The 27,079-nt window shown below is 42.7% G+C and overlaps 2 protein-coding genes across 2 annotated transcripts in view; both read left to right on the top strand.

The window, feature by feature from the left end:
- LOC141095490 (5-hydroxytryptamine receptor 3A-like) overlaps positions 1–8,463 on the top strand; it is a 52,025-nt gene extending 43,562 nt beyond the window's left edge. Inside the window, exon 8 of the mRNA XM_073581524.1 lies at positions 8,153–8,463. Coding sequence (XP_073437625.1) covers positions 8,153–8,463 — 311 coding nt within the window. The remainder of the gene's footprint in view (positions 1–8,152) is intronic.
- Positions 8,464–8,495: 32 nt separating this feature from the next.
- LOC141095499 (5-hydroxytryptamine receptor 3A-like) overlaps positions 8,496–27,079 on the top strand; it is a 70,783-nt gene continuing 52,199 nt past the window's right edge. The window contains exons 1-2 of the mRNA XM_073581530.1: positions 8,496–8,536; positions 8,749–8,897. Coding sequence (XP_073437631.1) covers positions 8,496–8,536; positions 8,749–8,897 — 190 coding nt within the window. The remainder of the gene's footprint in view (positions 8,537–8,748; positions 8,898–27,079) is intronic.

The raw sequence follows: 27,079 nt of genomic DNA on the forward strand, positions 1-27,079 counted from the left end.
CATATGGAGTGCTCCCTGGTCCTTAGTATGGTCTTTGGAAGGAATAAGTCATGTGCCAGTGTTTGGTACTGACCACACATATAAATGATATCTCCTCTGAGGCATCTTTTTTAAGCTAAACAACCCCAACTTTTCCAACCTCTCCTCATACGAGCGGCCTTCCATCCCTTGCAATAATCTAGTAGTCCGACTTTGAACTGATTCTAACTTCTGAATATCCTTTTTAAAATGTGGAGCCCAAACCTGGATCCCATATTCTAGATGTGGCCTAACCAGTGATTTATAAAGGGGTAATAATATGTTGGGATCGCGGTATTTTATCTCTATTTTTATACATCCTAAAATCTTGATTGCTTTTGCAGCTGCTGCTTGACATTGAGTGCTGCTGCTCAGCTTACTTGTAACCAGAATACCCAAGTCCTCCTCCTGTTCTGGAGTCCCGAGTAAACTCCTATTTAATGTACTGTATATGCAGCAATAGGATTTCTCCATCCTCGGTGCATTACTCTACATTTATCTACATTAAATCTCGTTTGCTGAGTGTTTGTGGAGTGCCCCGTGGGGCCTGGGGGTACTCGCTACTGGGCCCGTCGACTTCAATGGAGATGGTGTCATGGCGGTGGCAACCCGGTCCGTGGCCCAGAGGCGTCCAGTAATAAAATAGGGGAAAGTTGTGTGGTATTTATGTGGTAAAAATGAAGATAAAGTTTATAGATGGTTAAATACGTGACGCCACCTGTGGTATTCTGGTCAGAGGTGACCAGCGCTGCGGTGTTGTTCCCCTGAGACTGTTGGTGTGTCGCAGCTGAGGTGAAAATAGCTTTCCACAGGTAGAGCAATAGCCCCAGGGCAAAGATGTTAAATTAATAGTCAAAATGACTGTGAATGTTGGGGTGCAGAGTAATGAGAAAAGGACACAGAGAGGTGCAATTTCTTTACCTTTTACTGGCAATTAGTTGCAATCCGGAGTGCCACATACAGGTGATGGAATGAGTCCGGCTCGCCTGGAGGCATTCAGGGGATGCACCTTGCCAGGTGAAGATTTAGGACCTTCCTTCTGCGCTTTGTGTGTGGGTCTCCGCTGTTTATAACTATGCTGCGACCCTCAATTGCGTGATGATTTCACTAACCTGTATGGCTGTCAGCATGAGCCTATTCCACGGGTACCGTCCTTTTCACCGTCGGCCCCGGGCTCCGTATCTGCTGTTGTGCCCTCAGGTGTTCAATGTCGCACAGGAATTTACAATCCCCTGTACTTTCAGATTCGGCGATCAGAACATACAGCTCCTGACCACCCAGGACTCTGACATCCCTTTTCTCCCTATTAGCGCTTCGCTCTGGGGTCTGCTATATGGAGTATTTTAGCTTCCCCAGAGCCTCTCCGTTCCCAACTCCTCTCAGATCAGCTCCCTCCTGAACTGACTGGACCTTCCAGAAAGATCTTTTTACCTCACGTTCTGTCTTGTCATTTCTCCTCACAGCTCACAGCTGCTATCGTTTTCATGACAACTCCCTCAGCTCACTTCTAGCTGACTCAGCAACCCCCTCTGCAGGCCAGAATTTATAAGGCAGCTCCCTTTTCTGACCTGCAGCAGGAATTGTGATTTAATCAATTACCTGGCATGGGGGCCCTTTTCTGCCTCCAAGCATGACTTCACCTCTAAGAGGGAGGCAATGTCACTGTGACAACCGGACTCTGGGGTGTCATATTTGCACATTCAGACATCTTATTCAGATCGTTTTACAATATTGTAATGCCAAGGTTAGATTTTAATATACTACATAGTTTGGGGTCATCAGCAAAGACTGATAGTTTACGCTCCATCCCATCCACAAGGTCATTAAACTCTCCATCCCATCCACAAGGTCATTAATAAAGATGTTAAAAAGAATTGGCCCCAGTACAGATCCCTGCGGTCCCCACTGCTCCCAGTACACATCCTTGCAGTCCCCTCTGCTATTTCCCATTTAGAGAACGTATCATTTATGACAACTCTTTGTTTCTGGTCATTTAGCCAATTCCTTACCCATCTGCATATAGTTTTCCCAAGTCCTTGCTTCTGTAGTTTCAGTATAAGGCTGTTATGTGGAACAGTAGCAAATGCCTTTAAAAAGTCCAGCTAAATCACTTCAGCCGCATTACCTATATCATGTTTTTGATAGTCTTCAAGTATATATTTTTTCTCTCAAACAAACCTGTCATCGTGTTTTCCCAGTATAAACTGCAACACCACTTTTAAGGCCTGGTTACAGCAATCTAGTAACCTGCATATAAGATAACCGTAATGTACATGCGTCGGGAGAAGCCAAGAGCGCCGATGACACAGAAGTAATACAAGGTGCAAATGCATTAAAGTACTTTGCTCTACCCTGGGGAGTATGGCCTCCCTGGGGCATTATTGGGGAAGCAAGCACTTTCTAGGAAAGTGAAGTTACTTGTGAGGCGTGGCTGATGCGACATGTGCCACAAATGTCATATGCATAATCAGCTCTTTCACAGCATGCATTGGTAGACACATCATTTAGACAACTGTCCTTCACCCTGAAGCGCCCTCTAAAGAAGCTAGTGGCGAAACGCACGTCGGGGCATGGGGACTCTGTGCTAATCTCTCCTGACTTCACCTGTCATCTCAAGCTTATCCACTATACAGTTATAACCCTAAGGGTTTATCTTTTCCACTACATGTGGCTTACTTTTGCATTTTCTTTGATACATTGATGAGTGAAGTTGTTACCAGGCTAAATGTAGTACACCAGTATTTTCTATATGGTCACAATTGTGCCTATATGTAATTGTACATCACTTTCCACCCAGGTTATTGTAAAAAAATCAAAGCTAAGGTGTATTCATTTGCTGGTTGCCTCATTTATGTTTGCCTCCTGTTATATCATAAATTGGATTCAGGTGTCAGTTTATACTGCTTGATTTATATTTTTTCACTAATTTTTGGAGACTACACCAGTTAGTATTATATTTAAATGATAGGGATTCTATTGATTTGGGCTTTTTGTGATTTATCATGTGGGTAGTCATTTGACTTTATCTAAATAGTATTTTATATCTTGATTATCACATCCCAATCATTGTAGCAGTTCATCTACCAACCCTACCAGTCAAGCTACAGTGGTGCTTTTATATGTTGTTTCTAATAAAAATTGACTGATTTTAGTATAATGGTTCTCTTCTTTACTTTGGCTGGCAACCTTTAGCCCTAGCATGTATTGGATATATTGTGTGAAGTGCCATTGACCTTATTGTTTGGGCATTGTGGTAATTAATTTCAGCAATATGCAGTCACATAGTTAGACAGCAGACATTTAACAGAAGTCCAGAAAATGTCTAAACCTTTCCTCCCGAGGCCAGTTTTCAACTTCCTGACCATTCCAATTTTTTCAATTCTGACCACTGTCATTTTAGGAGGTAATAATTTAGGAATGCTTCAACAAATCCTAGCGATTCTGAGATTATTATTTTGTGACACATTGTTGTTAGCGGAAAATTTAGGATATTTTTTGCATTTATTCCTGAAAATAAGAGAATTTGGGGGAAATTTTAAATATTTTGTAAATTTCAAGCGTTCAATTTTTATGGCCTTAAACCAGAAAGTTATAGTACAAAACAGTTCATAAATAATATTTACCATGTCTACATTTAATCAGGATCATTTTTGCAACATATTTTTCTTTGTTACAAAGTTAGAGGGGTTAAACATTTCTCATTTTTCCATTAAAATTTACAAAACCATGTTTTTTAGGGACCACATCACGTTTAAAGTACCTTTGAGGGGGCCAATGTGACAGAAAATACCCAAAGTGACACCATTTAAAAACTGCACTATTAAACAACATTGAAGAAGTTTATTAACCCTTTAGGGGCTTTACAAAAGCATTGTGGAAGGAAACAATTAACATTTTAATTTTTCCCACAAAAATGTTCCTTTAGCCCCAAATTTTTAATTTTCACAAGGGTAAAAGGAGAAGGCGGAAGACACAATTTGTTGTGCAATTTCTCCGAATTACGCCAGTACCTAATATGTGGTGGAAAACTACTGTTTGGACGCATGGCAGTGCTCAGAAGAGAAGACGCGCCATTAGACTTTTGGAGTGCAAAATTAGCTGGAATAGATAGCGGACACCATACAGTGTTTGCAGAGACCATGATGTGCCTAAAGATTGGAAACTTCCTACAAATGACCTGATTTTGGAAACTAACCCCTTCAAGGAATTTACCTAGAGGTGTGGTGTGAACCATGAAACATTCGGTGTATAGTTCTCATTAAAAGGTAATGATAGACAGGTATGATGAAATTCAGAGTTCTCCTGTCAATTACAAGCCAATTAAAGTATTATGTTTGTGCAACCAGGGCATACCCAAACCCACTGCCGCAGGTAAAGAACAAAATACTACATGGAAAAAAATACGATTAACCTGTAAACATGGAATTCTTTGGAGTGACAGATCTGACCTCTTCTTGGAAAATAGGTTTATTATTAACAGCAGCTGTAAATAGACTTGGGCAACTTGATCAAAATATATTTTTTTGTTTAAATTGGGTAGTTTTAGCAAAACATTCTTAATCTAAAACAGAACTAAAATTACCCCCTTTGCCTTTTATGTCGGAATTGTCTTAGTAAATAATATATTCATATAATGCTGTGAAAATGGACGATCTATGCAATATTTCAATACTAGAGATGAGAGAATATACTTAAGTGGAATAGAATTCCTCTCGAATTTTACAAAATCCACGTTTGCCCAAATTCCAAATTTTTGTAATTCTGTTTCCCCGCGGATTCAGCAAAATGACAGCCACTTGCTGTATCAATGAATGACGGTTTCTTTTTTTCTAGGTGAGTTGTATTTTATGAAGGTAGAATTTTTTGGGTGCATATGATATCTTGATTGCTTTGTATTACATTTTTTTTGGAAAGGAGCAGTGAAATACTAATTCTGGCGTTTCAATTTTTTTCATTATGGTGCTTATTTAACTTATGGATTAATTAATTTAAAATTTTCCAAACATATATATTTTTTATTCAAACTTTTATTATGTTTTTTTATTGTTTGTATAGTGTACTGCAATAGAAACAGTCAGGCTGGATTTCTTAGTAGTACAAACATTGAGGGCCCCCAGCGGACAACCCATCAGAAACCACAATTACGTCACGGGCAGAGGACATTGAAGTGAACTTCTGCCCCAGATCATAAGAGAGAGACTGACAGCAGCATTTAAGTAATACGAGCTAGATCTGATCACTGCTGGTAATGGCAGGTGTCAGCTGTGTAATGCGGCTGGCACCCACATTTATGCTGCCAGGATTGCTTTTTAGGATGTCTACAATGCAGCAAAACGTTACCTATCAGTGTTATTTTTCAAGTCAGTACTACTATGGATGTGTGACAGGTTGTTGTTATTATTGTGGTAAGGTGTAGAATTTATTGCTACCATTTTGGCTACATAAGATGTTTTGATGGCCTTTTGTAGCATCTTTGGGGGGAGGTGTTGTGACCAACAAATTACAATTGTGTTGTTTTGATTGTTTTTTGTGGGTGCGTTTACCATGTAGGTTGAATAATTTTACATTTGGATAGATACTTTGATAGAGAATATATTTAGTTTATCTCCTTTTAAAATGAGAAAAGGTTGGCATTATGAATTTTAATGTTTTTAAAAACCTTTATCTACTTTTCACTTTCTTTTTAGCCTCCATAAAGGACTTAAATTTATAATCTATATATTGCAATATCCATGTATTATTAGCCAAAAATTCAATATGCACATTATAACTCTGTGAGGGCCAGTAATCTATTCAAACGTATACTGCTCAAAGAAATAAAGGGAACACAAACAGCCTGTTGCAAATGGAATAGTGTTCCCTTTATTTTTTTGAGCCGTATATATTGTTCCCCCATAATTGTAAAGACTGAAGAAAGGGAGTACTCCTAAAACATTGGTATGAGAGTAACCATAAACCACAGAAAATGGAATAAAAGATGAACTTTTATATTTAGAAAATCACATAAAACATGATATACCATGTATCAAATGATTAATTTATGAGGCAAAGGAGGAACACATAGGAGGGATCAACCAGAAGGTGATTTCATCTATGGGGTAGAGAGACACCGTACGATAAAAGTACTGTAAAGTGCTGAGTGCTATATGAGGTTCACCCACAAAGTGTGGTAAAACAGGTGGAAAAGCTCCACATACCTAGGAGTGAATGTGAAGTAAGGGAAGAGATGCTGATAATTCATGTGCCAGCATAAAATAAGTATTGGTCAGTAGTTTTAAGTATACTATCCTAGGTTCCCATAGTTAATATTAGTATGTAATGAATGAAATCTGACGTTTACCCATATCATGGCAAATCCTATCAAAATAGAAAAGATGGGTGGCCCTCACCAGTCTTAAAAAATACAACGTTTACTTCACATCTAAACCATCTTCAGCAGGAGGGTGGAAAACGGAGTGTGAGGACGATGACGGCCGTTTCGCGCAATTGCGCTTCTAATGACCCGAAAATGTCAAACCACAAACAATGATTAAGACATTTGTAAATAAGTTTAGATTTTTGGATTATATCACTAGTGCCTCACAAAAGAGATTCTTTATTTGAATGTATGCAATTGCTTGATACTGCTAGAAAACATAAGAATAATGAAAGACAAAGAAAAAGAGCCAATTGTGTAAAATCAAACAGGGTTAAATCTTATCAAAAGCCAGTTGTAAAATTTCCTATATTGAGTCATAAAATCTATGAAGGAGGTAGGAAATTACGTATTTGTTATAAGCCTTATCAAATGATCCAAAAGTCCATTGCTTCACAGAAAGAGTTAAAAAAATCAAAGTTCTGACCTTCGCCCTCTAAAAAGACAAATTACAGAAATTGACACACTGTGGACAGGTGGTTTGTGAGAATGATGTTCCTACTGACATGGCATATAAACTAAAGAATGTTCAATTATCTGAGTTCTTCAAAGAATCTTTCAAGTTTAAAATGACCATAAATACAGTTTTACAGGACATTGGCTAAAATGTTTATTAAATGTTGTATATCACTAGTTATTCGTAATAGTTAAATATAGTAATAATATCTATAGGTTTTTGTAAATTTGCAATGATGTGGAAAGCTACATGGAAAGTTTTAGGAGAAACTCAAAAGGTTTCGCAAGTTTGCCAGTTTTGATCAATTCAGGGGGTTGATCGATTGGCGACAAGGCCACACAAGCAGTGTCTGTTCCTATACAGGTGTAAGGATTCCGGACTTTCCTTTGTGCCTGTTCGCCCTTTTTCGATATGGAGTCTTGTATCTCGCCTTGTCATGGAACTTCCTGTCCATCCTGTTATTTAAGTCCGGATCGTGTGTTCTTCCTTGGCCTGAGTATTTTGTTGCATTTGGCGCCTGAGCTGACTACTGACTACTGGTGGACTCCCTGCTGCTGTTGCTGCTCATTACTCGGTGCTCTGCCTCTCCACGTTATGCTGCCTACTGTCCTTTGTGTGTCTCCCTGATGCTGTCTGTGCTTACCTACTGTCTGGACTTCTAGTGTGGAACTATTCGCCTTTGGATCTGCTGTGACCTGCAAAGAATCCTGACATCACCATCTCCTCTAGGCCTGTGTTTGTTTTGCTGCGGTGCTGGATTTGTGCTGGACATTCAGCACAAAAAGAAACATACCTTCTCCTGTTAATGCCACTCCCGTATAATGCTGGTCTTCTACGTATAAATGCCATGTACATTTCCACCCATATGATTGCTGGACGTCTACACTTAGTGCTGTGTGCATGCTCAGTCATAATATAGTTGGACTTCCTTATTAAACGCGAAATGCTTACTCTCATACTGCAGGCTTTGAAGGAATACTGCCTTGTTATCATTGCATCAGGGTAAGTGTTCTGTCATTGAATACGCTACTGAGTTTACACGGCTGGTGGTGGATACGATTTGGGACTGTTACGCCCAATTACCCATTTTAAGAGGGGATTGTCTAATGTGATGAAAGACGAGTTAGCTCATGCAGATGCTCCGCAAGAGTTAGACGCTTTTATACAGCATTGTGTACGCATTGACATATGAATTACTGAGCACAGAGAGGAGAGATTTGCAGCCTCTAACCATGTAACTAACTCTTCCTTTTCTTCTAAAGAACCTACAGGCAAATCATCTTGGGAGGCTGAATCAGTTCCCATGCAGGTGGATGCTTTACAGCGGCGTGAGAGTAACGAGTGCAGGGAGCATCGTTTTCAACAAAGTCTGTGTTTTTACTGCAGTCAGTCAGATCACTTCCTTATCAACTGTCCCAAGCGGCCTCACAAGGTACTGGCCACGGTAGGGGAATTTGAGAGTCATGATGCTGAATTTGTTACATCTGAGTCTAGTTTTTCTGTGAATGCCATCTTTCATTCTCTGTCTGTGACTGCTTCTCCTAAAACACAGAGGAATAAAGAAACATATTGATCCCTTTCCATTAAGATCCGGTTGTCGGGACAATGGATTCCCTGTGCAGCTATGGTGGATTCAGGGGCAGGAGGTAATTTTATTGACTTAATCTTTGCCAAGGAACATGGCATGCAGACTCAGCAGAGTGCCACCCCGGCAACTATGGAAATGGTGGATGTTCCCCTCTAGTTTCTGGACAAGTAGATCAGGAAACTGACCTCTGGAAATTTTCATTTAACCCGACCATGAGGAAATGTTATCCTTTATGTTGATTTCCTCACCACATTTCCCTTTAATTTTAAGAATTCCATGGCTGCAGTTGCAGAATCCTTTTATCAACTGGGAGACCAAGGAGATCACTTTCCCATCAAGGGAAAAACCAGTGACAAGCCAGGCAAGTTATCAGGATACGGAATGTACCACTGAGGTAGGTATCTTTGTTACAATCTACGGTATTTATAATGAATTCTCGGATATTTGTGAAAAGAAGATGGCAGACCAGTTTCCTCCTCACAGATCTTATGATTGCCCCATTAAACTGCTTCTGGGGGCAGCTATTCTATTCAAGAATGCTCACAGCCCAACACTGTGCAGGACGCTTGGCATTTGCCACAGAACACCAGGATTGGCAAATTCGCCACTGGCACCCTGTGCTCTTCACAGATGAAAGCAGGTTCACACTGAGCACATGAGACAGACGTGACAGAGTCTGAAGACGCCGTGGGGAGTAATCTGCTGCCTGCAACATCCTTCAGCATGACCGGTTTGGCAGTGGGTCAGTAATGGTGTGGGGTGGCATTTCTTTGGAGGGCCGCACGGTGTTGGGCTGTGAGCACAAACCCCATCTGTGGATGTCGGGCACTTAGACCATCCTCATGGAGTCGGTTTCTAACCGTTTGTGCAAACACATGCACATTTGTGGCCTGCTGGAGGTCATTTTGCAGGGCTCTGGCAGTGCTCCTCCTGTTCCTCCTTGCACAAAGGCTGAGGTAGCGGTCCTGCTGCAGGGTTGTTGTCCTCCTACAGCCCCCTCCACGTCTCCTGGTAGCGCCTCCAGCCTCTGGACACTACAATGACAGACACAGCAAACCTTCTTTCCATAACTCGCATTGATATGCCATCCTGGATGAGCTGCACTACCTGAGCCACTTATGTGGGGTGTACATTCCTTCTCATGCTACCATGAGTGTGAAAGCATAACCAACATTCAAAAGTGACCAAAACATCAGCCAGAAAGCATTGGTACTGAGATGTGGTCTGTGGTCCCCACCTGCAGAACCACTCCTTTATTGAGGGTGTCTTGATAATTGCCAATAATTTCCATTTGTTGTCTCTTCCATTTGCACAACAGCATGTGAAATTGATTGTCAAACAGTGTTGCTTCCTAAGTGGACAATTTGATTTCACATAAGTTTGAATTACTTGGAGTTATATTCTGTTGTTTAAGTGTTCGCTTTATTTTTTGAGCAGTGTATATATATTCACTTTGCATACACGTCAGACTCTCTTTTGTCCGAGTTGAATTACCTTTACAGAAGGTCACAGCTTTATTACTCGGCGCTTATACCTACAAGTGCTGGTCTGCTCAAGTTCGATCCCCTATTGGTATAATTCTCCTTAGACATTCTGACTTGGTTTTATTTATTACATTATATGGGGTCTGTTATTCTGTATGGAGCATTATATAAGGTCCAGATTCTGTATGGAACATTATATGGGGCCATTATTCTGCATCTAGCATTATATGGGTCCATTATGCTGTACGGAGTACTATATGGGGTCCATTATGCTGTATTGGGCATTATATGGGGTCCATTATTCTACCATATTCTGTATGGAGCTTTATATGGGGGCCATTATTCTGTAAGGAGTAATATATGGAGTCCATTATTTTGTATAGTGCATTACATGGGGTCCAGTATTATGTATGCAGCATTATGAGGTCCATTATTCTGTATGGAGCATTATATGGGGTTTATTATTCTGCATGGAGCATTATATGGGATCCATTATTCTGTAAGGAGTAATATATGGGGCCCATTATTCTGTATAGAACAATATATTGGGCCCATTATTCTTTATGGAGCAATAGATGGGACCATTATATACTGTATGGAGCAATATATGGGGCCCATCATACTGAATGGAGCAATATACGGGGACTATAATACTGTATGGAGGACTATGATGTCCGGTCTAAAATGACTGCACTGCAAGAATTGGCCAATTTCTGAGTTGTTATAGAATTTACAATAGATATCACTCATGTAATGTAAGAAGTGAAATCTTTAGCATTGTACTATACCTATATTTGTCTGCTATTTCTCTGCATCATGTATCGTGGCATGTGTTAAAGGGGTCCATTGAGACTCCTTTGCCCGGGGCCCACGAAAACCTGGAGCCGGGTGTGATTGTGCCTTATGCTCTGTGGTTGAAATTTATTGGCTTCTGTGAAGGTACTGTGCCTAAAACAGCTGTGTGTATTCCTTAACTCATATCTGAGGGAGTACTGAGCCTTCAAGCTGCTGTGTGTACTCTGTAACCCTGACTGTGGGGGTACTGCTTCACATTACCAGCTTTTCATTGGCAGAATTTGTAACGTACGCTAATGGGGATAACATTTTGCAGCTGTGGGGGTACTGTGCCTCATGCTCTGTGGGTGGAATTTTAAAGCTGCTTCTGTAGGTGTACTATGCCTCATGCTCTGTGGGTGAAATATTTAGCTGGACTGGCAGTAGCAAGCCTCAGTCTCTGCGGGCACTGTTAAAATTTTATTAATATTCATTTATGTCCTATTTTACTGTGACTGCTATGTTGTCAGAACACCTTTAAGTCATTTCCCTACCCACATTTGTTTGCAGGGCAGTTGTCCTTCTTTTACCCCATTTTTCTTCCTTTTGAAGTCCCCTAGCCCTTACTTCTACCATTTTACAAAAAATTTTACATCACTGAGGTTCAGTTCCCCTCTGACTTATATAGGGTTCTGATCAAGTTCGAGTCCCGAAAAAAACTTTTTAAAAAGTATGGATGAACCCAGAGAACCCGAACATGCACTTATTCCAAGAAGTTGAGGTTCTACACGTTTCTTTTAGGGGTGGCAATTGGGATCAGTTGCTACTTCAGAAGGAATGCAGATGGATCCATCGGTTACACTCTTGCAATCCTTTGGGTATCAATGAATCACTCCTGTATTTGTGCCCGATTGATTCTTGAGTATGTTCCGGATGTCATTTAATGACGTTTTCAGAATCTTTTTTTTCCTTCATTAGAATTGCCTAATTGACTTTGTATTAAACCCGTATCCCTCTCCCCCTCACCTTCTTAATATTATCCCCACATAATAAAATAAACAAATGCCTAGCCTAACCATAACCCAAATAACTATATACAGTGTAAATCACGAAGGCATAGCTGTACAAAAGTTATCTACTTTCAAATATGAACATTTGTGATTTAACTCATTAGGGGACCATTAAAAATCCACTATAAATAGCTGCAGGATATAAAGATGAGCGGAACAACTTAAAGGGAATCTGTGGGGTCCTCCATGCCTTCAAACCCAGCAGCATTCAGCTATTTGTGATTAAGCACCCTCCCTAATCAGCCCTGTATAACAGAATTCGGTTAAATAAATGCTATAAAAAAGCATTTATAACTTCCGCTTTCCCTATGCTAATGAGGGTTTTGACGCATCGATGGGGCGTTAGTTCCCCAGACTACTCAGCCCTCTGTCCTCGTTATCACACTCCTGTGGACATAACATAATTTGCAATAGTGGCATCATCTCCACTCATGCAAATCTGCGAAGGCGCACCACTCATTCCAGAAGTGTCACTACATCTCTGAAGCCGAGTGTACGCTTCCCGGCTTCAGAGGTGTGCACTGCACATGTCCAGAAGTTCAGAATATGACTTCCGGTCATGCACAATGCCCTGCATAGGGAAGGACAGGGCATCACTAGTTAATTCCCACTACCACTAAAGACAGATGGGATACACAAAAAAGGGGAATATTTATCTTGAGTAGACTCAGAGAGAAACACGGATGTCCTCCAAACACCAAAGAGGAAGATAGCTGACTGCTATAGCTCCAAGTCTCAACAGGGAAATGGAAATATCACCGGCAATTCCCTGCAGAAAGCTGTGAGTTATAAACACCCAGATTCAGGTGTATCAACTAGAGCTAGGGGAAGGTTGACACTGGGTCCTAGAGTCAGAAGAACCAGGAAGAAGTCTGCAAAGCAAACTGCTGAGATCTTCTGCAGTCAGATGCAATGCGACGGTCTGCAGCCTCTGACATCTATATAGATACGTAGGTTTGCCGCGGACTGGGCCATCAACCATGTCGATACTTTATCATAAAAACTATCATATTACTGACCTGAATAACATATGATGTATACTGTTAGCCCCTGATGATTCCTTGCAGCAACAAAAGATTAATGAAACTCATAGGCTCATCTTCTGCTTAGTGTTAGCTAGGGATGTGGTGACAAGCTTGATAGTTGGTGTCTTACTATTTATTTTTTCTTCATATCAAAAACTTTATTAAAAAGTAAAATAAATAACCTTGCAATTCACTCACTGTCCACTGAGGCTTTTTTAGACTCAAACCCTGTAAGAACTTTCAGCAAGCTCATTATCAGCAGAGGCAAGATTACAATTACAGGTAACACAACTATATATATTTGATAACAAAAGATCCACCAATCACAATAGGCGATGTCACAGCTGACCCAGCTCCCTTCCCTTCACAATGGCCTTTGCACACCTTTATTAGATGCTTCAATGCAAAAATATAGGGTCAGAGTCTGTTCATTGTGGCTAATGTACATGTGTTGCTTCCTGAAACAGCAGAACGTTGGAGTCTAAAATGCCCCAGTGGCCATTGTGAGAACTGCAAGATTTCTATTTTTTTAATTTTAGTATAGATTGTGATATTGAAAAAATAAAGTTTGCCGATATATAAAAATAAATAAATACATATATTGTGAAAACCTGATTTAAAAAATTAACGACTTTCTGATGATAACTTCAACTCTATTTCGAACAAGTTTATCAACTTTTTACAACCTGGAGAAGAATAGCGAGAAGATTAACTCCTCCCTGTAGAACGAAGTGTCTTAGTGAGAACCGAAAATGTATTTCCTTTTTTCTCAATATGTCTGCTCACAGCCTGACCCTCCTGCTGACTTTCACCTTGTTTGGTAGGTTTCTCTTCGTTTACTACAAAAAGTTAATTAAGTTGTGTAAAGTTTGCACAAATACAAATGGTTTACCTACTTTTATTAATTTCTCTGATGTAAAAAAGGTTGTCTGTAGTGTCCTGATTGTAGCTATTGACTTTCTACTCTGGACAGTTGCTTTCTTTTTTTTCTTTTTTTAATCTTTTTTAATTTTTTTGCATTATTGTCTGATTGTATTATTGGCTGTGAAGCATATGTGCTGTTTGAAAACTATCTTTAAAAAACTTGTGTAATAATGCTTTACTGAAAGTAACTGTCTATACCTTTGTCTGTATAGAAAACTACTGTAGAAAGTAAACTTTGAGAAGATTTATCAACAGTGCATAGAATGCATGTATTTTTTATGTCATTGATTATGTTGTAGATCGCTCCTTTTTGGTTCCTTTTCTAAACCAAAATTTGAAGACGATAAAGAAGAAAAAACTAGAGTCCTAACACTTTTAATATCACATCATAAGTAGAGTTGAGCGATTTTTTTCAAAATTCGGGTCCGATTACGATCAGTGGCAGATATTGTATTTGCAATATTCGCGGAACACAGCCGAACGTCATTGGAGTCAATGGAAATAGAAATAACCAAATATGTTCAGAATCGATCGTCAAACATGAATTCAGCACAAACAGGGTATCAATATGGCACGAATATGGCAAATTCAGATTCGGCGACCGATTCTGAATATATTGGCATCAACTCTAATCATAATGAATCACTTGATTACCTCTACTTTTAGGCCGGAGTCACACTAACCGACGCAAAATACGGTCCGTAGTTTACTGGCGTAATACGGATGAATGACCCCTAAATAGTGCTCCGTAGGTCATCCGTAAGCAAGGTGTGGTTGCGTATTTTGCGCATGTCTGCATCCGTATGTAATCCGTATGGCATCAATATGCAATCCGTATGGCGAGATTTTCTCGCCGCCTTGCAAAATGGACATATAATGGAGCCCTATGACAGGGTTTATAACAGAAACGAAATAATAGATATAGACACATAGAATGCATATATATTATATATATACCCACAAGTCATTGAGATAAACATATATAAATATATATATTTATATTTCACAGAGTTCTTCATAGCAGAATAGCCGCTAATTAAATTGCCGGCTTCTATCAAATCCTTCCCCAACCTGACATGAAATGACACATGGTTTACATTCATAAACCATTTCATTTTTTTTTTATATGTCCTTGACTAATAATTAGATGCGGGTTTGTGTGCAAAATTTGGGAGTTGTAGTTGTTATTTAAAGGGGTTAATTCCTTTATAAAAAATGCGTGGGCTTCTCATTGCCCTGTAGCGGTGGCGAATGGGTTAATCTAACAAAGGGCTAATATCACCTTACAATCGAATGGTAACAATAACCCTTTGTTAGTTTAACCCACTCGCCACCAATATAGGGCAAAGGGAAGCCCACGCATTTTTTAACAACGAATTAACCCCTTAAACAACTACAGCTCCCAAATTTTGCAAACCAACCCTCATCTAATTATTAGTCAGGGACATATAAAAAAAACATGAAATGAAATGGTTTACTGAAATGTAAACCATGTGTCATTTCATGTCGGGTTGGGGAAGGATTTGATAGAAGCCGGCAATTTAATTAGCGGCTATTCTGCTATGAAGAACTCTGTGAAATATAAATATATGTTTGTCACAATGACATGTATGTATGTATATATATATATATATATATATATATATATATATATATGTATTCTATGTGTATATATCTATTCTTTCGTTTCTTTATTAAACCTGTCTGTGTGAGTTTACTGTATCGCGCACTGAATTGCCGGCTTTTCTAAAAGACACCGGGTGCGTATTTCTCGCAAGTCACATGTGTGGTCCGTGTGTAATCCGTATTTTTTGCGCACCCATAGACTTGCATTGGCGTATTTCGGCTGTTGGGAGCTGCCCCATAGAGAATCATTTGTCCGTGTGTAATGCGTGCTTATAGCGCCTCTCACTCGTCCGTATTCCTCGCCAGTGTGACCCCGGCCTTAGAAGATCTAACTTTTCTGTCCATTATCACGAAGGTACTTAACAAACACGGTTCCCCGCTGATTAATTATCTCATTTTTTTTGTGTTCAAGAGTTTGAGTGTAGTAAACATTTTAAATAAACATAACACTTATTTTTTTGTCATATTTTCTAATGTTTTTGGACCAAACGCTTCAAAATTCCCATATTCTTTCATGAATTTTGTGCAAAATTGAAAATGATCTGTTTTTCTCTTTATTGAACCTTTGTTAGAATGAAAAGTCACATGTTTCACTAAAATCTTGCAAAAAATAGAGATCTATACATCATTTATCCACATACATCCTATAGGGACTGCAAAAGCCAAGAAAATCTCTTACCACCTTATAGCTGACTTTAAAAAAATGATAATGAACATAACTTTCCCAAAATAGGCCCTAATACTGCAAGGTCAACAGTAGAGATGAGCGAACTTGTGCGGAAAACAATGGCCAATCTCCAATACGGCACGAACATTGCACATTTGGATTCGTGTTTGCTTTCCCGAGCAATTTTTTTCCACTCAAAGTTGGCAAAATTCGGTCAAAGATCAGTAAATGATTACATTTCCACCAATGCTTTTGTCTTGACTTTGCCTACAATAGTGATGCTGTGTGATGAGTGGGGGGGGGGTGTTTCATGAGGGGAGGGGTGTGTCTAGGTCAAAGGATCGGGTAATTTTTTAAAAAATTTTTTCCTCTAATAACTAAATGTGTGTACATTCCTGCAACCAATCAAGCACAGAAACCATCCACAAAGATATAACACAAGGTCTTCTGAGAATTGACTGCCAAAGTCACATGTATCTCTCCATATAAAAAGCGGACATCTTGCTTCGATGGCAACATTTTTCCAGTGTAACAGCAAAGAAAGACTGCGCCTGCTGCTGCAAGTGAACTTGTCATTTAGTTAGATAGGATCCTGTCCTGTATGAAATCGATCTTTCAGCATCTAACTAGATTGTGCTAAAACTGTGTTGCAGTCGATGGCCCCATTTGCTAATTCAAATCATTTGGGATAAAACTGTGTTGCAGTGAGGAATCAGGAGGCCCCATTTGCTCATCAAAATCATTAGTCCTTATATTGGGGTTCAGCCTGGAGGACTTATTTGCTAATCCAAATTGTTTGGGCTAAAACTGTGTTGCAGTGAGGAATCAGAAATCATTTGCTCACCAAAATTGCTAGGAAAAATATTGAGATTCAGCCAGGAGGCGGTATTGGCTAATCCAAATCGTTTAGGATAAAACTGTGTGGCAAAAAGGAATCAGGAGGCCCCATTTGCTCATCAAAATTGTTAGTCCTAATATTGGGATTCAGCCAAGAGGACCTATTTGCTACTTTAAATCGTTTGGGCTAAAATTGTGCTGCAGTGACGAATCAGAAGGTCCCATTTGCTCTTAAAAATTGATAGTCCTAATATTGCTGTTCAGCCAGGAGACCCTATTTGCTAATCCAAATTGCTTTTGCTAAAACTGTGTTGCAGTGAGGAATCAGGAGGCCTCATTTGATCATCAAAATAGTTAGTCCTAATATTGAGGTTCAGCCAGGAGGCTCTATTTGCGAATGCAAATTGTTTGGGCTAAAATTGTGCTCTAGTTAGGAAACAGGAGGCCCCATTTGCCAATTTAAATCGATAGTGTGAATGAACAACACTCTTAAATCTATCTAAGAAAGCAAATAGTGATTGTTTATTTAGTTACAGGTGATTGATAGATGTGGACAGAAGGTTGTGAAACAGTGGGTTAAAAGAGGGAAAGGGTACATACAACATGAGTGAGAAAAAGTGAGGTTGTGGTGAAAGGGGGGATAGCCTTGGTGTTCGACGTGTACTTGGGTTAGGTGTTAATGTTAACATGTACGTGAGTTAGGTGTTAATCTGTTATCAACGGAAATGCTGCCTTTCCGCCTGGTTGATACAGTTTTCGAAAGTTGATTGCCGTTGCAGTTCCCCAGTATCAGTTGCGCAGTCGCTATTACTTTTTAAAGAAAGCTGTGCCTGTGCTACACTAGCATGACGTAGAAAACATTACCCATTCCCTTAAAAAGTCTACGTCTGCCAGGGTGCATTTCACCACTGACAACTGGACGAGCAAACATGGGCAGGGATGTTACATCTCGCTGACTGGGTACTGGGTTACTCTGGTGGCTGTTGGGGCAGGCGGTCAAGGGGCTGCTTCACAAGTTTTGGAATCCTCAAGGCTTGTGGGACAAACCTCTGTATATAACAGTGTCATGTCGGACGCTGTTCACACCACAGCATCCGGCAGGCAGAGGTAGTTCCACCTCCAGCCACTATAGCCTCAGTGGCGCCGGTTTGATCTTCAGGCTCTCGGGGGTTAATCCTGCTGGAGACCAGGTTGGAAGGTTAGTCACGCCCACGGTCTTTAAATAGTCATACTGGCATATGGGCGTCGCCGATTATAGCTTGTGTTTCATACCAAGTGGTTCCGGTCTGGAGTGGAGGTGTTCAAGAGAGAGAGATTCATATCTGGTGTCGTATGATCCGTCGTTATCCTTTCTCCTTCCCATATTTGTGTTTAGTTGTGCCCTGTTCACATTACTGTTTATTCCTGTGTGTGTGCGGCGCAGTGCAGTTTAAGTTCTCCCTGTCTGTCATTATTTGTGTGGGAGCTTTGGTGGTGTGACTCCTCACTGGGTGGAGGGTGGAGGGTTAAGTGCAGGGCTGAGCAGGAGATAAGGAAAGGTCGGAGGCTCAGGCATTTGCACCTTCAGCAAAAACCCTGGGTTGAGGGTCAGACAGGGTTTCCCCTAGTAAAAGGGACACCACAGGGGCCCCGGGTATTTCAGCCTTAGTTGAACTAAGCCCCCGTGACATTATAATCGGCCCACATTTTTTCAGGAGTCCATGGATCCATTAGATTCCATAACCCGCCAGTTGGCGGCGCTGTCCATACAGGTCTCCGAGTTGAAAGGGGCAGTTCAGCAGCAGGGCCTGGTAGTAGCAAAGGTGCAAACGGCATCTGCAGGTATCGGTGCAGAGCCGAAGTTTCCGCTGCCAGAACGATCTTCAGGCGATCGCAGCAAATTTGTCGTATTTCGGGAGGCCTGCAAATTATACTTCCGCATGCGGCCAATATCCTCAGGTAATGAGGCCCAGCGAGTAGGGCTGGTGTTGTCATTACTGAGTGGTGACCCCCAAGCATGGGCATTTTCCTTACCAGCTGACTCTGCTACATTTCATTCGGTCGATAATGTTTTTTCTGCCCTCGGGCTCATTTACGATGACCCTGACCGACTGGCTCTAGCGGAATCTAAAATCCGCGCCCTCCGCCAGGGGGAGCGCTTGGCAGAAGACTATTGTTCGGAATTTCGCCGCTGGGCTGTAGACACACAGTGGAATGACCCAGCACTGCGGAGCCAGTTTATTCATGGGGTATCAGGGAGGGTGAAACAAGCCCTCCTGATGTATGAGACTCCGGCATCATTGGAGTCTGCCATGAGTTTGGTGATACGTATTGATCGCCGTTTTCGTCAGGGGGCACAGGAGACGCTACCTCTGGGGGAAAACAGAGGTGCAGGTGTGGTTGAAGTAGATGAGTCCCCTGAACCTATGCAGATTGCTGGCGTGGCACAGGTTCAGCCTCGCGCTCCGGGATTCCGGAAGCCCGGAGCATGTTTCTACTGTGGTAAAGGAGGTCATTATGTTAACGTTTGCCCGGTACTACCTAAGAGGGTCACACCGGCGGAAAACTGTTAAGCTCAGAGGGTATGGAGGAGACCCAACTGAGCGTATGCATATCCTCCATGATGGTATCTCAATGTATGCTCCCTGCCAAGGTTATTATCGCCGGCAGAGAGCTACCTATATCAGTGTTTGTGGATAGCGGTTCCGCCACCAATCTCATAGATGAGGAGTTTGCACACACCGCCGGGTTTAAGATCGAAAAACTTCCTCACCCCATACAGGTGGTGACCATTAATGCTGTTCCCCTCCCTCAAGGGGAGATTACTGAGTTTGTGGCAGAGGTGAAACTCCACATTGGGGTCCTACATTCTGAGTCGGTTACATGTAGGGTCCTCCGTAATCTCCCAGCTCAAATGGTCCTGGGTTTTCCATGGCTGTCCAGGCACAACCCGGTAATTGATTGGAAAACTCAGGACATAGTACAATGGAGTGGTTTCTGCCAAGACAATTGCTTGGCCACATGTGTGTCCGCCGTGACGCCCAGTCTGCCGGAGGCTTTGCAGGATTTCGCGGATGTTTTCTCTGAGAAGGGTTGCTCAGAACTGCCTCCACATAGAGCCTATGACTGTGCTATTAGGCTAAAACCCGGGGCCAAATTACCTAAGGCCAGGATGTTTAATATTTCTGGTCCTGAGAGACAAGCTCTGAAAGACTACATCGCGGAGAGTCTGAGCAAAGGTCACATCCGGCCTTCGTCCTCGCCTGTAGCCGCGGGGTTTTTCTTCATTAAGAAGAAAGATGGGGGGTTACGCCCGTGTCTGGATTTCCGAGAGTTAAACCAGATTACTATCCGTGATCCCTACCCAATGCCGTTGATCCCGGATTTGTTCAACCAGGTAGCGGGGGCGAAATGGTTTTCCAAGCTGGACCTCAGGGGGGCGTATAACCTCATAAGGGTCCGTCAGGGGGATGAGTGGAAGACGGCGTTTAACACTCCTGAGGGTCATTTTGAGAGTCTGGTTATGCCGTTTGGGTTGACCACCGCGCCTGCCGTTTTCCAACATTTTATTAATGATGTATTTTCTCATGTCCTGGGGAGATTTGTGATTGTATACCTGGATGATATCCTCATTTATTCTAGCGATCGGGACACTCATTTGGAGCATGTTAGGCAGGTGTTACAGTTGCTCCGGGAGAACCAGCTCTGTGCTAAGCTGGAAAAATGTTTATTTTTTGTCCAGGAGTTGCCCTTTTTGGGATATATTGTGTCCGCAGCCGGTTTTAAAATGGACACCGCTAAGGTGCAAGCGGTGTTGCAATGGGAGAGGCCGGAGAGTCTGAAAGCACTCCAGCGGTTCCTTGGGTTTGCGAATTATTATAGGAAATTTATAAAACACTTTTCGACTGTCGCCAAACCGCTCACGGACATGACAAAGAAGGGTGCCGATCTGGCGAACTGGCCTGAGGTGGCTATACGTGCATTTGAGCGTCTGAAGAATAGTTTTGCTTCAGCCCCCATTCTGGTGCAACCAGACGTGTCTAAACCTTTTGTGGTAGAGGTTGATGCGTCGGAGGTGGGAGTGGGGGCAGTACTGTCTCAAGGCTCGTCCTTGAGCGAGATGCATCCATGAGCCTACTTCTCCAAGAAGCTGTCGCCGGCCGAATGGAATTATGATATCGGCAACAGGGAGTTGTTGGCCATCAAACTGGCTTTTGAGGAATGGTGACACTTCTTGGAGGGGGCGGCTCACCAGGTCACAGTTATCACCGACCATAAGAATCTGCTCTACCTGGAGTCGGCCAAGCGTCTGTCTCCTAGGCAGGCTCGCTGGGCATTGTTTTTTACTCGTTTCAATTTTCTTGTGACGTACCGTCCCGGGGCTAAAAACACCAAGGCGGATGCTTTGTCTAGGTGTTTTCCGGGGGGAGAACCTCGGGAAGAGCCGGTACCCATCCTCCAGAAAGGGGTAGTGGTCTCGGCTCTCACGACTGAGGTAGAGGCGGAGATTGCCGAGGCCCAAGAGGAGGTACCACCAGGACTTCCCGCCAACAAATCATTTGTACCCCTGCATCTTCGGCCTAAGGTGTTGAAGGAACACCACGATTCGGTACTGGCTGGTCACCCAGGGGTGAAGGGCACCTTAGAGCTGGTATCGCGTCGTTTCTGGTGGCCCAAAATCCGGCAGGACGTGGTCTCGTACGTGGCAGCTTGCATCACGTGCGCTAGGGCTAAGTCACCCCGAACCCGTCCTGCTGGCACGCTACAGCCTCTGGGGGTACCCAATAGGCCATGGACAGAAATCTCCATGGATTTTATCACTGACTTGCCAGCCTCGGCAGGGAACACGGTCATCCTGGTGGTGGTTGACCGTTTTTCAAAGATGGCGCATTTTGTAGCGTTGTCCTCTTTGCCCAATGCTAAGACGTTGGCTCAGGTATTTGTGAAGGAGGTGGTCAGACTCCACGGAGTACCGTCTGACATAGTATCTGATAGGGGTATGCAATTTGTGGCGAGGTTTTGGAAAGCTTTTTGCTCTAGGTTGGGGATCAAGTTGTCACATTCATCGGCGTTTCATCCACAGTCTAATGGACAAACTGAGCGCATGAACCAAAATCTAGAACAGTATTTACGATGCTTTGTGTCCGACAACCAGGAGGAGTGGTCTACTTTCCTTCCTCTGGCCGAATTCGCATTAAATAATCACCACCAAGAGTCATCAGGAGAGTCTCCATTCTTTTGTGTGTACGGTCAACATCCTCAGTTTTGTACCTTACGTCAGGGTGACTCCGGGGGTGTCCCGGAGGAGGATCAGCTAGGAGCCCAATTGTCATCAGTCTGGAGGCGGGTGAAACAGCGTTTGTTGAGCATGAGTGCCAGGTACAAACGGGTGGCTGACAGTAGACGCGTGCCAGGTCCGGACCTGTGTGTGGGTGAATGGGTGTGGTTAGCTACGAAGAACATAAAACTCAAAATCCCATCTTTAAAACTGGGTCCAAGGTTTATTGGGCCTTTTAGGATTTCTGCCATCATTAACCCAGTGGCTTATCGGTTGGAACTTCCTGCGGTGTACAGAATACATAACGTTTTTCACAGGGCTTTATTGAAAGAGGTGGTAGGCTTGGTGGACACGACGCCGATGCCACCTCCAGTCATGGTGGATGGCGAGTTAGAGTTCGAGGTCGCCAAGGTGGTGGACTCTCGAGTAGTACGCCGTACTCTTCAGTATTTGGTGCACTGGCGGGGGTATGGTCCAGAGGAGAGGTCTTGGGTTCCAGCCTCAGACATACATGCGGATCGGCTGGTCAGTTCTTTTCACCATCGTCATCCGGACAAGCCGGGTCCTATGAGTCTTGAGGGCCCTGGGGTCCCTCGTAGAAGACGGGGTACTGTCATGTCGGACGCTGTTCACACCACAGCATCCGGCAGGCAGAGGTAGTTCCACCTCCAGCCACTATAGCCTCAGTGGCGCCGGTTTGATCTTCAGGCTCTCGGGGGTTAATCCTGCTGGAGACCAGGTTGGAAGGTTAGTCACGCCCACGGTCTTTAAATAGTCATACTGGCATATGGGCGTCGCCGATTATAGCTTGTGTTTCATACCAAGTGGTTCCGGTCTGGAGTGGAGGTGTTCAAGAGAGAGAGATTCATATTTGGTGTCGTATGATCCGTCATTATCCTTTCTCCTTCCCATATTTGTGTTTAGTTGTGCCCTGTTCACATTACTGTTTATTCCTGTGTGTGTGCGGCGCAGTGCAGTTTAAGTTCTCCCTGTCTGTCATTATTTGTGTGGGAGCTTTAGTGGTGTGACTCCTCACTGGGTGGAGGGTTAAGTGCAGGGCTGAGCAGGAGATAAGGAAAGGTCGGAGGCTCAGGCATTTGCACCTTCAGCAAAAACCCTGGGTTGAGGGTCAGACAGGGTTTCCCCTAGTAAAAGGGACACCACAGGGGCCCCGGGTATTTCAGCCTTAGTTGAACTAAGCCCCCGTGACAAACAGTTTCTCCACTGCTTCTGGCTTTTCCACCTCCTCCAGGACCTCCACCTGCGACATCAACCTCTCCCTTAATGAGACATGCATTTCAACAGTGCAGAGAGAATCCCGCCCACCTCCATACTATGCAGCCATGGCTCACCGCAATCAGGCATTGTTTAAATAATATGCCTTGTAGATCGCAGTAACACAGCTCAAGAGTTGTGCACAGCTATCCAGGCTGAGTTAGAGTAATGGTTGTCTCCACTGAACCTAGAGCCAGGGATGCCCAAGTGCGATAATGGTGCAAACCTGGTGTCGGCCCTATTTCAGAGCAACCTAACACACTTGCCTTGCATGGCTCATGTCCGCAACCTGGTGGTACAGCAATTGTTCCGCCACTATCTCATCATGGATGCGCTGCTGTAGGAAGCACTGTCACTGTGTGCTCACTACTGAAGATTGCATCCCGCGGTTCATCGACTTGCTTTGCTATAGAGACCTCTAGGCCTACCGGTGAACCGTTTGATTTGCGATGTTCCAACACAGTGGAATTCCACTCTGCACATGTTGCAGCGAAGGTGGCAGCAGTGACAAGCCGTAGCGCAGTACGTCTTTTCCATAGCCTGAGTCAACGCAATATGGATGTGTTTGCAGAGTAGGCACAGATTAAGGACCGCTGCACCCTTCTGCACAGTCTCAAAAAGGCTACTAAGATGGTTAGCTCTGATAATGCCATCATCAGCATCACTATTCTAGTCATCTACATGCTGGAGCACACTTTAAATAGTCTGCGGGAGGAGGTGGTGGTCCCAGGGGAAGAGGTGGAAGCAGAGGAGGATGCTGAAGGGACAACAATATCTCAACATGAATATCGTCACAAAGGCGGGTGCCATGGGAGGGTGGCTTTGAGCGATCCAGGGTGGCTCATGGTACTAGACAAACTATTAGTGAAGTTGTTGGAGCCAAGGAACAAATTGAGGAGGAAGAGGTGATGAACATGCAATGGTCAGGAGGTGAAGAATATAATGATACCCTTTCTGTTGTCCTTGGTTAGCGAGAGAGGACAGAGGAAGCAACCTTGAGTGTTACCCCACCACCAACATACCATAGAATTGGTCCTCATGGATGCTCCCAACACATGAGTGCCTTCTTGCTGCACTTTCTTCAACATAATGCCTGAATTCTTAGGGTTAGAAATAGTGCTGACTACTGGGTTGCCACTCTGTTAGATCCACGGTACAAGCATAAATTTTGCCTGATGCTTCCCCCTGTAAAGTGACACATGCATGCTGGAGTAATGAAACACGTTTGTAAACAATCTTATGAGTGGTTTTCCCCAAAACAGCAGTGAGACACACCGTGTGTATCTCAGTTCTAGACTTCCAGCCCTGGAACGTCAAGGCGTCTCCGCAAAAACATTTTTAGCAGCAGCAGTGTATATGGCATAAGTAATTTCTGTGAGTCAATTCACACATTTTTTATATCAGCCTGTACACCAGCAGAACAGAGTACTGGTCTGACACTTTGTGAATGACTGGAGAGGATGGTGCAGGAGTATCTGGATCTCAACATCAATAGCATCAGGGGGAATTTGTACTCTTTTGCATTTTGGTCTTCAAAAATGGAAGAGTAGCCTGAGCTTGCCTGTCACGTCTTGGAGGTTTTGTCATTCCTGGCAGCCAGCGCTCTTTCAGAACGTGTTCAGTGCTGCTTGTGGTGTCCTGACAGATAAGCGCACCCGGCTGTCCCCTGAATGTGTAGACCGCTTAGCTTTCATCAAAATGAACAAGTCGTGGATCTCCAATGACTTGTGCGCCCCAGTCGCAGTCTGGGAAGACTAGGTGATGGGGTCATTAACCTCGCGTTATTGCAGTCTGTGACACCTTTGTTGTGGCTTCTGTGCCTGTTGTTGTTATTGCTGTTGATGTTGCAAACAATTTTTGTAAATGTGGAGTCTCCAAGTTGGGTTTCCATCTGGTAGGTTGCCCATAGTGGAAGATGTGTCAGAAACCTATTATTCTGTTTCTTCTCTATGGAAATTGATGCCACTTTAGTAATGTGTTACAATACTTTTTTGAAATGTGGAGACTCCTAGTTGGGTCTACATCTAGTGAGTTGCCTGTAGTGGAAGGTGTGTCAGAGGCCTATTATACTGTTTCTTACCCTGTGGAAATTTATGCCGCTTTAATGGTGTGTGTGAAAATCTAAGTTGGGTCTCCTTCATGTGTGCTGCCTGTAGCAGTGGAGCTCACAGACCGGCAGGTCTGCAATTACTTTCACTCAACTACCTGTGTTACTACCCTTACATTTTTCTACCAATAGTACTCTATGAAACATATATTTCTGCCACCTGCATGTGGCTGGGAAAAACAAAAAAATTGAGCTGTTGCATGAGGTATCAGGGCTCCAAGCTAAGACGGCTTGCACCACTCCCTTACCCATCACGTCTTAATGGAAAATTCAACTCAAAGCTCTAAATGCTGGCCCAGTCCCTGATACCTCATGCACGGCCCATTGCTGACTGCTGCTGTGCCATTAGCAAATTTCTACTGTGGGTCAATTGATGTCACTTTTCATGGAGTATGCCCCTAATTTTAGCTGTTTGGGAATCTTTTGTCACCCCTTAAGGTGCTGTGTATACGTTTGGTCTTACCTCCCATTGAATTTAATGGGGTTAGGGTTTGTTCATTGAACCATTCAGCGAGCATTGAGATATTCGCTGAACCACATCTTGAAAGGTTCTCTCATTTCTAGCCAACACTTCACAATTAATTGCAACATAGTGGCCCCAGAAAAATAGTGTTATAAGGATCAATAAGTGTACAACAAATTATTAAATGTAAAAATTATTTTATTTAACAATCATAAAAATACACAATAGCATAAAATAAGGTGCCTCATGCCAAGAGTAGCAGAAAACCCTTATGGGCAATATATAAGGTAACTAACAGCTACTGACTATATTAGCAATCCTGGTAAATTACACACCTTGAATAATCCATAAAGAAGACAGTGATGCAGAGTTCCAAACAAATAGTGCCTAAAGTGGATTAAGATGAGTAATAAATATGGTATAAAAAATTATTTTTACCTAACTCAGGAGTGCTGATGTCATTGTTCAGAGAGGTAGTACAGTACTGGTGAATGCCAACTTCAAAATTACTCTGCCATATTTGGTCCAACATTTAATTAATTCAATCCTAATGTGAAGGCTGAAACTTCTTCTCTTTGGTGCACCACATGCTGGTGGTATGTATGATGTTGCTACTCATAATTGCTTTTCCAGCGTGCAGGCAACTGTTTGGGATAATAAGTGTTGTAAAGTAGTAACTTGTACCAAACATAGATGTATATTACACTGCAGGTCTCATCATAGTGTAAACTCCATCACTGCTTACATTACATTTATAGAACTCAAGCAACGGGAGGTCTGCAGTATATATCATATAGGAGACACTGAGACTGCTGCATATACATCACATAAGAGGCAATGAGACCGCTGTATGTACATAACATAAAAGACACAGAGACTGCCATATACACCACATAGGAGATACCGAGACTGCCGTATACATCATCAAATAGGAGACACTGAGACTACCACATACCACACATAGGAGACACTGAGACTGCTGTCTACATCACATAAAAAAGCACTGAAACTGATGTGTATACTGATGTACAGTATATACATCACATAGTAGACACTGAGACTGCTGTATATGTATATCCCTGGAGACATGTG

The sequence above is a fragment of the Dendrobates tinctorius genome, unplaced genomic scaffold (assembly GCF_039654945.1).
Source record: "Dendrobates tinctorius isolate UK_male_01 unplaced genomic scaffold, ASM3965494v1 ptg000009l, whole genome shotgun sequence".
NCBI classification, from domain to species: domain Eukaryota; kingdom Metazoa; phylum Chordata; class Amphibia; order Anura; family Dendrobatidae; genus Dendrobates; species Dendrobates tinctorius.